The sequence below is a fragment of the Echeneis naucrates genome, chromosome 18 (assembly GCF_900963305.1).
Source record: "Echeneis naucrates chromosome 18, fEcheNa1.1, whole genome shotgun sequence".
Classification (NCBI taxonomy): Eukaryota; Metazoa; Chordata; class Actinopteri; order Carangiformes; family Echeneidae; genus Echeneis; species Echeneis naucrates.
The window spans coordinates 9,165,063-9,177,876 of NC_042528.1; the positions used below are offsets into that span (position 1 = coordinate 9,165,063).

General features: G+C 40.8%; 2 protein-coding genes across 3 annotated transcripts; both read right to left on the reverse strand.

Annotated features, from left to right (window-relative positions):
- Nucleotides 1–603: 603 nt before the first annotated feature.
- Nucleotides 604–7,249, reverse strand: LOC115059108 (cilia- and flagella-associated protein 251). Of its 2 annotated transcripts, none has more exons than XM_029526702.1 (3): nt 7,200–7,249; nt 3,690–4,461; nt 604–2,075 (listed from the first exon to the last, which is right to left on the reverse strand). In XM_029526702.1, the coding sequence occupies exons 2-3, from the start codon at nt 4,392–4,394 to the stop codon at nt 1,938–1,940; spliced, it is 843 nt and encodes a 280-aa protein (XP_029382562.1). In that variant the 5' UTR covers nt 4,395–4,461; nt 7,200–7,249; the 3' UTR covers nt 604–1,937. The 2 variants fall into 2 exon arrangements, with proteins under 2 accessions (XP_029382562.1, XP_029382561.1); XM_029526701.1 differs by lacking the exon at nt 7,200–7,249 and adding an exon at nt 5,692–5,768.
- A 1,155-nt stretch (nt 7,250–8,404) lies between these two features.
- Nucleotides 8,405–12,617, reverse strand: b3gat3 (beta-1,3-glucuronyltransferase 3 (glucuronosyltransferase I)). Its single transcript, XM_029526283.1, has 8 exons — nt 12,480–12,617; nt 11,991–12,098; nt 11,659–11,839; nt 11,389–11,572; nt 11,112–11,273; nt 10,917–11,003; nt 10,187–10,390; nt 8,405–10,049 (listed from the first exon to the last, which is right to left on the reverse strand). Exons 2-8 carry the CDS (start codon nt 12,082–12,084, stop codon nt 9,951–9,953), a joined length of 1,011 nt encoding a protein of 336 aa, XP_029382143.1. The 5' UTR covers nt 12,085–12,098; nt 12,480–12,617; the 3' UTR covers nt 8,405–9,950.
- Nucleotides 12,618–12,814: the final 197 nt, after the last annotated feature.

The following is a 12,814-nucleotide window of genomic DNA, read 5'->3' on the forward strand; positions in this document are numbered from 1 at the left end:
CTTCATACAACTATTGTTGCAACTTCGACATTTTTAGTCCGCACAAATAGAAAGTTCCATCTCAAAATGTATAATGATTGACATAGAAATTAATTTAAAATGTGTTAGGCGTTGTGCAATATTTATACTACAATTACAATTACTATTCATACTACTAACATATTTGCTAGCACAATAACTGAAGACCTTTAGATCACACATTTGTCAAATTATTTATTGCAAATAAAATTCATGCCCTTGTAGTGAATCTGTCAAATTACACCACTGTATATAAGAGAAGAGTTACAATATTATGGTATATCTTAGTTCATCATAATTAATCATGGGCCAAATATGAGTACTGTGAGTGGAAGTCACATTATATGGTTTATGTATTTTCATCAGTTACCTTTTGACGCTGTTCATTGTCATATGGTAACTGTTGCCATGGTGTTGCCCTATGGTGTATTATGATGTGTTTGGCATCTCATTCATTCTGAGTCACCCATTTAACTTTGACAATGACTAATGAGAGAGCAAAAAGTTCAGTTGACATTAACAGTCACAGTTTTACTGTAAAAATCAAAATGGAACTTGTACCATTCAATAAATTCACTCTTTATTTTTACTCAGAAAAGTGTCCATCAGTGTTTTCTGTTATGGTTTGTAGAGGTCTCCATTACAATAGAAAAATATTTTCCTACATACAGGGAGTATTTTTAATAAAAAATAAACACTTTATAAGAGTTATTTATAGTATAATTAATTTTCTTTTGCAACCTATTCAGCTATTCAGTCTACATTTCTACCAGGATTTGGGTATATTCAAGGTAAATAAAAACAAAAACATAGGCAATAAAAGAAAATTACAGTAGGTGTATTGTAAACATTATTGTTTTACATTTTATCAAGATTCAGTTTTTAATAGATCTTAAATACTGTTTGAGGTTTGAATAGTCTTTCAAATTAAAACACATAAAAATATGCTGCAGCTTGAACCACATAAGCAAAAAACAGCTATTGCTGTTGCAAGTTCATAATCAAACTGTTGAAACTCCTGCTCTATTTCTTTCTCTCAAACGCACACAAACATACAAATGGTCTCCTGTTTTGTTCCATCAGGTTAAACAACCTTCACCAGAATAGACACAGGACAGACTTTATCACACGAGGAAGTCAAACACCATCAAGCTCCACTACGTGACATCTTCTCTATTTCCGTGCACACGCAGATGGAAATCCACTGAAACGGATGTGAATTGGTAAAACCGTCAATTTCCCCATAAATATTAACATGATTATGTTACAGTGGATCACAATGGTAGAGTCTGCAGATACTGACTACCTGTATGTCCTTCTTCTCATAAACCACAGCTGATTAATTATTAGCTGCCAGACAGCAATAACTCACTGATTACCACACAGAAATGTTATTATCACAAAACAAGTCCCCTATTAAGTCATCGCTCCTTCTAGAAATGTTCCATTTCCTTTACTTACACATCAACATTTTAGTTTCATAGTACTAAGCCGAGGGAACAGAGGCTTTCTGTAATGCAAGCTCTTCTTAGTGGACCCTAAGACATGCTGAGGCAATGATTAAAATCATGTTAGAATGGAAGCAGGATGCGCTGAGGTCAGCACCATCAAGACAATTGGCAAAGTACTTTATAGACTTCAATGTGAAACCAGTAATTTGGCTCCAACAGCTTCTACCTGCAGTCTCTGTGCAAACTAACCACCATACGATAAGGTGGTACTTATACTAAGTAATTAAGACTCAGTAACTATCATAAATAGTGAATGTGGCTGAGGCCTAATGAATGACTTAAATGCATTATAAAAGCCTCATCTGAAGGCAAAGGGAGGGTTGTCCATCATTATTCAGCATAGTCATGATTTGAACAAATTAAATATTAGAAAGAGTTTGTTTTTATCGTCCATGTCTGTGTCCTGTACTACTGAAACTCAGCTAACACAGATTTGTTCCTTATTGAAGGTGAAGGTGGTGAGGATGATGTCACAGGCGTGAGTGTGACACTGTAGAGGTTGGTGATGAAAGCCTCCCAGCCACGACGGAGTGCCCGGTCTAAGGCCTGGTGGGAAGAAGTGCGCAAGAGTTAGCAAGGCTAGAAGTATGGAATAGGGCCGACATGAAAAGGATTGCTACTGAAACACATTAACAAGACGGACACACATGCTTTTGCTCTGTTGCACTGAGCAAAATGTGAAGTGAAAAAGAGCCGGTGTTTGCCATGTTTATCATAACTAGCGTTTATGCATCTGCCTGGACTGAAGCGACAGCTCAAGTGAACCAGATATGCTAACAGCATCACTAAACATTGAATCTTTCCTCCTCTCCAAAACTCAACCTCTGCCAAACGCTATGGTTGTGTTTTTCCATTACCATAATCATATTACTTCCTTTGCACTTTCCAGGAAAGAACCACGAGTGACTATAATTCAATTAGGTAAAGTTTCCAAAGGACTCTCCTCAACAGTTGCATTTAAACGCAAACAAATATTAGGTCATTATTCCTCTGTCAATGGAATCCTTTTATTTTTCATAAAAGTTTAATTGTTTGCATTTTTATAGAGAAAAGGTAGGTTTTTGCAGGATCATTGGACCTGTTATTCCCTGCTATTGGCTTTCTACCACTCCGTGGGTGGTGCAAACTCTTCCAGGGAACTTTCACAGAGATGAAACACATATCAAAGGCAAAAGTTTGTGTTGACCATTTTGTGAAGATTGTGCTCGGCCATATCTGTGATGTGATTTCTACTTGTTACTTGGTCTCACACCCCTTTCAGGTAGTTACATTTGAAATTTACTTTCATACCCAAAGATATGAATCTATAGTTGTATATGAGCAAAACAAAAAAAAAGTGCAAAAATTCACAGAAGGTTGTGTAGAAGAACTGTAGATCAACTTTCCTGCCAGTTTATTTTCCTGTGACTGCTCAGGTTTGCTTAAGGATCCCATGGTGTTGGTATCTTGTCTAGATTCAGCCTTATGCCCAAAAACTAATCGTGTCCTTGGTGTGATTGTCTTGTAATCCAACAGGTCAGCCTGTGAGGCCAGAAGGTCCAGCTGACTGGTGAACAGCAGTGGAGTTTTTTCATGGCGTGGCTTCAGTGGGTGGGTCACCGCTGCTGTACTTAATTCCACTGATCAAAGGGCACGATACACGAGGCGCAGGAATGTAACCTCTGTGCCTGTCTCCCAGTGGGAGCAGAAAAACCTTCAGAGACATGTGAATCAGGTGACGGTGCATACCGTGCACGTACACCAGCTCGTTTGCATGCACAGCTGAAAGCCTGTTAGTGGAATCTCTGTTCCAGCTTAATTTTTCATGTCATTAAACACAATGTAAAGGAAAAATGCAGACACAGGAGGCTACTCGCACCAGTGGCTGCTGTACCTTGACCCTCTGTTATTAAGGTGTCCTGACAGTTTCCATGGTGTTTAATAAAGTGCGGTATGTGAATGATGTTGAAGGACGGTTTAGCCTCTGCTTCTGAAACTCTGAGGACTCCATTACATAACCTTCAGGGGATTAAAGTTTAACCAGAATGGGTTAGGCTGGATATGGAATTTATGTAAATGTGAGGCACAGAAAGCAGAAGTAAAGAGGTGTGTTCTCCTGCAATACGTTGATAACAAGTTAATAGAAACAACACAGGACTCTCACTTTGTGTTTACTCTCACCTTGCGGTAATTCTTTCTTGTGTTCCTCTTCACGACCTTCATCCCCTCCTCTTGTTCTCTCCTCATCCTCCTCTCCTCCTCTCCCTCCTCTTCTCTCCCCCGCTTCTTATCTCTGATGAGAACCTGGTCGTCCTCATCCTCCCGGACTGGGAAGTGCACCAGCACCGGTTCCTTCCCGCCTCCTTTCGTCTCATTTTCTTCTTCTACCTTCTTCAGCTTCTCCAGCTCTACTTCAATCATCACCGTGGTGCCCTCCAGGTCGTTGTGGTCAGCCATACTCTCCTTACCTAGGCTGGGCCTCTCGTCTTGGGCTGCATCCTCCTCGGTTCTCGCCTCTTTCTGCTTCCTCCTGGAGCTCCTCCTCCACCTGCTGCTGCGGCGGCTGGGTTTCCTGTGCAGGAGAGTCTCGCCATCATCCTCAACCAGTCCTTCGCTGAAGTCAAGTCCCTCAGCTTCGTCCCTCTCATCAGTCCCCGAATTGTTCACCGCAGTTGCGGCCAGGCAGCTCACGGCCCTCCCTTCTCTGCTGCCATGTTCGAGCCCATTCCCTCTCCCTTCTACTTCACTTCCTCTCACCTCCTCTCTTTCTCCAGTGGTCTCAGGTTCATCAAGGCGACCATAGAAACCGTTAGCTTTGTCCAGAAACTTTGGGGCCCGGATGGAGCTCCTGGCTGAGCTTTTCCTGGAGTTCTTGCCAATTGCCATCGTTTTGATTTCAGTTTGTTTCTTCACTTCTTGTGTTCTCTGTTGCGCTCGTCTTTCTCACACACCTCTGAAAGAGAAAGGGCAAGTGAGATTAGTTAAATGCCATTACATAACCCTGCTCACACACTCACTCACAAGAGAATATCATGAATATCAAGAAACCTAAGAAGGAAGATTATTCAAATATTAATTCTTTATCAGCCTCCATGGTTTGCGCACGTGAATGCATTTTATTGTGAATCTGCTGCTGTGGATGGTGAGCTGCTACACAAACATTACAAAATGTTTGTATAGGGAAATAACAAACTATCCTCTTTTGGTCATACTGTGACTCAGTAACTATGTATGTGTGTGTGTGTAGGAGAGAGACTGGTGAGACTGGAGGTCAGAGTCAATGTTATCAAGGTTGTGGTGACAGCTGGATGTACACAGTTGGTGTGTGACGTACACCATGTCCTCATGGCAACAACTTCTTATCTCTCATTGGCAAAGTCAGTCTAACTGGTCTTTTATTCCCACTCCTGCACAAAATTCAGTGATTTAAACAAATATGATAGTAGAAACACAAGGTAAGGTAACAGCTGTGGGTATGATGCCATTAAATGGGTGTCACCAAAAGTGAAACATGTTTAATGGTTTGTGCCCTTTAACCCCTCTCACCTCACAGTCTTAGCCCATGAAGATGAATTAACACTGCCCCGTTGGCATGTACTTTTGAACTCACTTGTCGCTGCTCATTTACTGCAATCCGCTTAACTGATTATTATTGCAGTTTTTATTTCACACTACCTTATCTTCACCCCGATTTCTTCATCCCGATGTGAGGCTATATGCAGAAGTTGGTTATTTTTTTGCTTGAATTGCAGTTAAAATACACGCATGTTGAAATTAAAAAGGCACTGTGTATTGAGGTAACTGCATTCTGTGACATGGTAGAATGTATGCTGAGCTCAGATTTAAAATCCTGGATAGATGTAAGAGAACAGAAAACAGGGAAATAAAAAGAGGAACAGAATAAACAAAGCGAATAAAGAAAACACTTAGAGGACCACATTTAAAATTTAAGAGTATAATGTGAGACAGTGGAAAAAGCAAATGATTAGTAGAGGAGTGAGCAGGTCAACAAACAATAAAAAGAAACAAATCACTCATGTCATTTATCGGAAGAAAACTTAAGCTGGTTTCTTTACTGGAACAAAAGAACTTTAAGACACAAAAGACATTTACTCGCAAAAAGAAAGTGACAGGCCAGCAATGAACAAAAAGATTTTTTAGAATAAAGAGTGACAAGTCTTACCCGGTATATTGTCTCTTCCTTTGTGTGTGTGCGTGTGAGAAATGGTGAGTAATAGCTCCCGTGAGTGTTACTGTGTGTGTGACTCTGAATGAATGGCTGAGAGCAGAGAGCTCAGTATATTCCCCTAACACGCAACGTCACATGTCCACCCTGCCTCAACCTGCATTTCTATCATCAGCAGAAGTGCAGGTCTTTCTCTCTCTCTCTCTCTCTCTCTCTCTCTCTCTCTGACTCGCTCTCTCACCTCGACACAGCACGCCTTATACTTCTACATCAACTATATAAAATCACACACATTATTTAAAATCCTGGATACTCAGCACAGCCTAAAATATTTAATTCACAAATCGTCACAGCACCAGAAGCCAAACATCCCACTCTAATATCAGCAGCTATCAATCATTAACTACAAATGTCCTCAGTTGTTTGACATAAACCTGCAGGCTAAAGATGTGACTTTCAACCCAACTTTAACCTCAGCTTTCAGCTTCCTTCAACATACATCGGATACAAGTCATAAACCCCCAAAGTAGTCTGTCTGAAGCCTGCTCCTGTATGAGGTTTAATATCCATAAATTTCTTTTTTGGCTCCATGAGACACATCGCATAACAGTTCTTTATAACACAAATTTATCGCACCAAAAATTTGATATTGCTTCAGGAGTGAGGTGAGGCTTCTTTCAACTCAATAGTGCCTCACTGAGACATTTCTCAGCTTAAAGCCATGTCAATTGGCCATATGAAAGGACACGACAGCGACTCATTTTATTGAATAGAGCCAGTCGACTTCACTTTGATGGTCAGCTTGATCGGTCAGAGGACCCACTGGACCTTTTCACATTGAAAACCCTTCAACCCAATCCTACATTAGCCCCATACAGTATCCCATAGTAGCATATGTCCATGATAACTCCCTTTAGAAAATGTGGTCTTCGCCATTTTCTCTTGATTATTAGTAATTTCAGAGAAACATCATTGTATTACAGCATGTGACCGAAGTTTAAAATAGCTGTTATTGAAATAAGGTCAGCAGCCTTCTACCTACATCCACTAACCTGTCCAAATGCTATTCTTCTCTGACAAGTTGGTATACCCTAATGGAAAGCTTGCATGCACTTAGATAAATAAAAGGGCTTGGTCACTGAATGTTATCACACTGTTCGGGTGGCAAACACTGTGTCTGGGTGGGACAGGGAGTGGGAGCTACTCCGCTGTGTGTATGTGTGCGCGTTGGGTAATTATCTTCATGCCTGTTTTACTTAACTCAGCTTCAGGATGCACGGTGCACACACACCTTGTACATGCACAAACATGCATACGTTGAGGACAGATCGGACACACACAAGCGTAGACGTTATAAGGCCATGAGGTAATTACTGAGAGAAAGTATGACTACGTAGATAATGATAGTTGAAAGTGTAGTCAACACATGGACTTGTCTGTTGTATGTCTGTGAGTGAATCATTGTTGTTCAAAAATGGTATGTGACTTGAGCTTCTCTTACTCACCTTGTAGTTCACCTTCATCTTACACAGCTTGTTTGAGTGCGTAGTGTGATGAAGAAGACGCTCTCCTCCCTATCACTCCTTATATAGTGGACTTCCCTGCAGCGAGGGTGTAACAGCTGTCAATCACACAGGCCTGCAAAAGCCTCAATAACATGGAGGTGAGAATCCCCACCTGTGTGGATACTCACCGATGACGGGGCCGGACACCCGGAGCAGGTTGCCATGGTCACGGTCAAGCAGAAACAAGTTATGCTATTTGATAGCTGTAGTTAGACGACGAGTGGTGACTTTGAGGTGGTGAAGCATCAGAGAAAAACAAGTCTGTGACTTTTACACTTGCATGTGTCACAGTTCAGCGTCCGCCTGACAAAAGCCACAGAACAGATGTGCTGCTGGCTGCTTTCAAAAGAGGCCAAGTAAGCAGCTAGTCGTTCAACTTCTCAGCCAAGTCAGCATGTCTCAAACAAGTCCTGGTCAGAGGCCAAGATGAGTTGTGTTTAAAGAAAAAAAAAAAAAAAAAAAAAAAAGGCTACAAACATGGTGATGATATATCTGCAACAACACAGAAACCAAAATTTGATCCTGTTCACGTTTGGCCTGCTACTGTTTCCAGTCTGAAATTAGTCATTTTTGATGTACTAATTTAATAATACCAGAACAAGTTGGAAAAAGCCAACGTGATTCTCCAGACGTTTCATACAAGCTGGATACATATATATATATATATATATATATATATATATATGTCTTGTACATATCAACAAAAGCTTTTATTTTGGGTGTTTAGCTGTATTTGTGTCCATGAATACTTCAATACGAGGGCTACTATTCAAGATTTCCACAAATCTAAGTGCTGACAGGATGTGGTTAATGCTGTTTTGCTTAATGCTATTAATGCTACTTTGTACTTGGGCTAATCTCCTGAATCATATATATTTTCTATAGAGAATACAATCTACCAAACTCACTGACTTACAGCTTGTCAAATGCCCATGAACCTGCCTCTGATAAAATGATTGCGCCTCAGTTCATTCACCTGATCAGCAGCCACATATTGCTGCATGACATGGGACAGTTAAGTAAACAAAGTGTTGCTGGATTGCACCAGTTTCTCCTCTTTCTAGTTACTGACAGTTAAAAGTTCAGACAGCTGAGGTTTGAAAGGACACAGTGACAAAATATGTTTTTACATTAACTAGGTTTATTTTCAAGACCTGGGACAGAAATTCTCACATTATGCAATGTTAAGAACAGTACAGTAATAAATACCTTATACACCAGTAGAGAACTCACTTACAGGCACTAATTACACATGAACAGGCACTAGCTGTTTTTACAGTATTACAGTAGCTGAGGAGCATGTGTTAGAAATATAACACGACCTTGTTCATCATTCTCTGATTTCTGAGAATTTGTGAAACAGTATCAAGCAGACAACAAGTAATTCAACTTATATAATTTTTTCCCCCCAAATATAGCTGTGAAACTGCTAATGTTAAATACCAGGGATTTTCTTGGCTCTTTAAGACAGTTCAAGTGTTTTCTGTGGAATTTAAACACTCAGACCATGTTTCGGATTCTGTTAAGATTTCATATGAGCATCAGTGGTGTTGTTAACTTATTCAAAGCTTCTGAGTCGACTCCGCATACTGCATGATTCTAAAAAGCGTCACTAAAAGGATACACATAAAAAAAGCTTGCTGAACTAGTGATTTTTGTTGTTGGTTTCACACTGTCGGAAGCCAGCTTTTGTGCTCTGAGGTGTGCAACTAAAGCTATGCTGGGAGTGGAACCATTTCATCTCAGTATGTCACTGTGTCACATACATCTCAGTATGTGAGCATAAAAAATACAAGGCAACAGCTAGTTATGGTTTTGTTCTCTGTTTGGCATTTTCTGTGGCTGTTGTTTGTAGCATGAATATTGTTTTCGATCAAAATATGCACTGTAGTACGAGCTTTTCTCCACATTACTAAATAAAGACTATGATCATGCCTCTGATGGTAATAACAAAAGTGTCTACTGTACATGACTGACGACGGAGTTACTGATACTAATTTCACAAAAATAGAAGCCATGCATGAATAAAGTGCTCCGTGGGAACTGCATTTCGGTCAGAAATCAGTCAAGATCTCGGTGGTGAAACTGATGAAGCCGGGCACAGATCAGATACAACCGACAAAGGGAGATGACACAGGACATGGAACCAGACCAGGTGTAACTCAGCCATAAAAATATCTAACTGCTGCTAGGAATGGGCTATACTGCAGAATTTCTACTGAGCACAAAATGTACGACCCGACAAATGATACAGGTACGCAAGTCTGTAATAAGACTGGATTATTCCTCCGGCTTTAAGCAAAAAATTTACTGGTGCTTTAAATGCATAGCGTTGCAAAATGTTAATCTGGCGCCCTCACCAGGCAATGATTTGAACTCAGCTGCAAAATGAAGATGCCTAACTCACTAAAACCAAAGAGAACCCTGATAAGTACACTAACATACAGTCAGCACAGTTACAACAACCCACACGCTCAGTCAATATATACACACATGTACACTTACTACCTGACACAACAAAAGAAAAAGTCATAACCGGGGAAATTAAAATGTCACCTCTAACAGGTCATTTTCTGCTTTACAGTATTTACAACAGCGAGTACCATATGCAGCATTAAACAGCAGATTATGCTTAACAGTGTGTGTGTGGGTGTGTGTATGTGTTATTGTGTGTTTGTGTACATGTATTCCTCAGACCTCCACAGCAGGGTCTGAACCCAGTCCCTGAGCCTGCAGAGCCTCCTCTCTCTTCATCTTCGGTTTCTCTGTCCGCGTGTGCCACACCAGGACCTAAAAAACAAACAAACACACACACACACACACACCCACAAAATGGAGATGATTACACCAGAAAAATCACAAATGACCTTTTGGACTTAGATTTCACTCTAAATTATTTACAAATTAAAGACTTTAGTTTCTAATACTTTAGAGCAGTTCGCTGCTTTGGGCTCCAGCTCATCCATAGTAACCAATCCCTGAAGGAAGCTGCTTTCTAGGAAGCCCATTGGTGCCTCTCCATCAAAACAAGCCTCTGGATTGGCGAGGACCAATTTGAGGGACACAGCAAAGCCGGCCATGTCCATGGGGAAGGGGCGACTGGGACGCCAGCCGGTATGGAAGCGAACCACCTGTGAAAAATAATCAAAACCACTTCACTGTCTTGCAAAAAAAAAAAAAAAAAAAAAAGTTACAGTTAGCGGTTCAAAAGGAAAAAAATATTTTTGTGGAAGTAGAAGACTGAAAAAATCATAACTTAAAGTTTACTTACTACCACTGTCAAGTGCTTTCAATTGTATTTTACAGCCTTCCTCTGCAGATTGGTTTGCTTAGTTGTCATGACTGAACTTCCAAATTTTGGCAACATCTTTAGCAAAGAGTAAGTTATCCCCTGATAAGTAAATGGATAAGATTGATGGCCTGATAACAATACAACTCAAGATAACTATTTCATTGCATAATCTTTTATTTTTACACTAATAATCTAATGAGTAAATACAGGTACTTGCTTGTTTAGGACTCAAGCAAAAGTTATTTTTGCTGAGCGTTATTTGTTTTTCATAAATCAAGAAAAACTCTGAGCTATTCAGAAATATCAACCATGGACCAGTTTCTTCTTTTCCACTGTGGATAAACCAAACCATAGACAGTACCCACCTTTCCTCCTTCAACAACGGGCCTCTCATACTTCATCCCCCCAACAAGTCCCACTGGCCACACTGAGACTCTCTGAGTACCCCTCATCTGAAATAACACCCGAAGTCAATTTGTTTTTCTTATTCAGTCATAGGACACTTAACACACACACACACACTTTGATCAAAAGACTAGGCAAGTCAATTCTGCACACACCTCTTCAAATATCTGCAGGCTGTATGTGTTGTCATCATCAGCAAAGTAAACCACTCCCTGCTGGTTGTCTCCACCCGGCTGAGCCCTCCTGTCCTCTCTGAGCCATCGTAGACCCTCATTCCTCTGCTCCACTCCACGGGGCTTTAGCCAGCTGGGGTCACCCTGAGGTGCAAAATAAGAATCACAGCTCATTTAAATCAAAGGGGGCAAACGTGGAGATTAATTTTTGTCTCCAAAAAAAAAAAAAAAAAAAAAATATAAATAAATCACTACCCACTTCCTGGAGTTTGCGGTCCTTAGCAGTGGGCATGTGCAAGTGTGTGTAGGTCAGGCCGCTCTTCACAAGGAGGTCAGTCACTAAAGGCGTCTTATGAGGCGAGTCTTCCACTACAATCCAGTGGAGCTGTGGAACATGGAGGAATGTCTGGGACAAACGAATAAGCTCGGCTTTCTGCACCAGCCTGGACAGAGAAGGAAATCCAAAGAGTGATGTTTTAGCGTAAAAGAAAATGGGAAGTAAAAGAGGGGATGGCACAAAGAAAGATACCTTGCATATGTTGGGGTGATAACAAAGATGGTGGGCAGAGAGGACTTGGTTGCCTGTTTCTGTGGTTGTTTGGTCGCCTCAGACTTCCTTATCTGCTCCTGGAGACGGTGTAGCTCCCCCCGCAACCTGGAGATGGTACGATCTTTAGGCATGTCATGTTCTGTGCAGTCACAGCGTTGACCTGGAGATGAAGCAGACAAAGGCATCTTTACATTGAAAACAAAAGGATTTTTTTGTGATTATATTTCTATCCTGTAAATATACACTGGTGGATTTGGAGTAGCTCTGGCATTCTGGATTAATTCAAATGAGACTAAACTCTGATCACCCACCCAGTTGCATCAATGCATAGACGAGGCCCAGGAGGGAGACCATAAAGTAAAGCACAAACACAGTCTTCAGCTTCAGCTTCATCCTCGTTGCCATGGTACCCTGGCCAGCTGAAAGGATGTAAAACATCACCAGTGACACTGTGTTAATATACAGGGATTTTATATGCTGACTTTAGTCTGCGGAGATTGTAACCAAGAATCTGCTGACGTTTTAACGTATAAAACAGAGCCAAAAATCGGTATTACAACTAGCATTCAACATTTAGCTAACAGGGACAGCACTCGTATGTAGTTATGAAACATAAAATAGTTCATGGGCCTGCGTGTAAAACAATTAAGCTAAAGTGGCTTTGTGTACGCTCTTCCAGAAAAGGTTGGCTGATGTGAATAAGCATTAAACTTGCTGATAAAACCGTGTAAGACAAGCTATGTTAGCCAGGCAATTTGTTTTAACATAAAATGAATCCTTTATCATATCCCTGCACCTACCAGGCGGGAATCCGTGGAAAACAGGAGCAGGGGGGATGACTGAAGAGCTGAAATGTTCATGTCATCTTGGGCAGATGTGAGCGGAGGCTCCTCAGTGCATCACAGCAGCAATTCATTCAATTTAGCTAGGACATTTTTTTTTTTGCAGCAATGTACCAACAACTTCCGGTATTGGTGCAACACAGTAAAGAGTCCCTTTAAAACTGTGGCGTTCGCTAATATTTCCACCTACATACAGCTGCATACTCACTCCCTTCATGTACTAAATGAAACACATGCTATTAATGTGGAAACCTATTTTCACCATGAAAAGTAAAAAAGTTAATAGCGCAAGT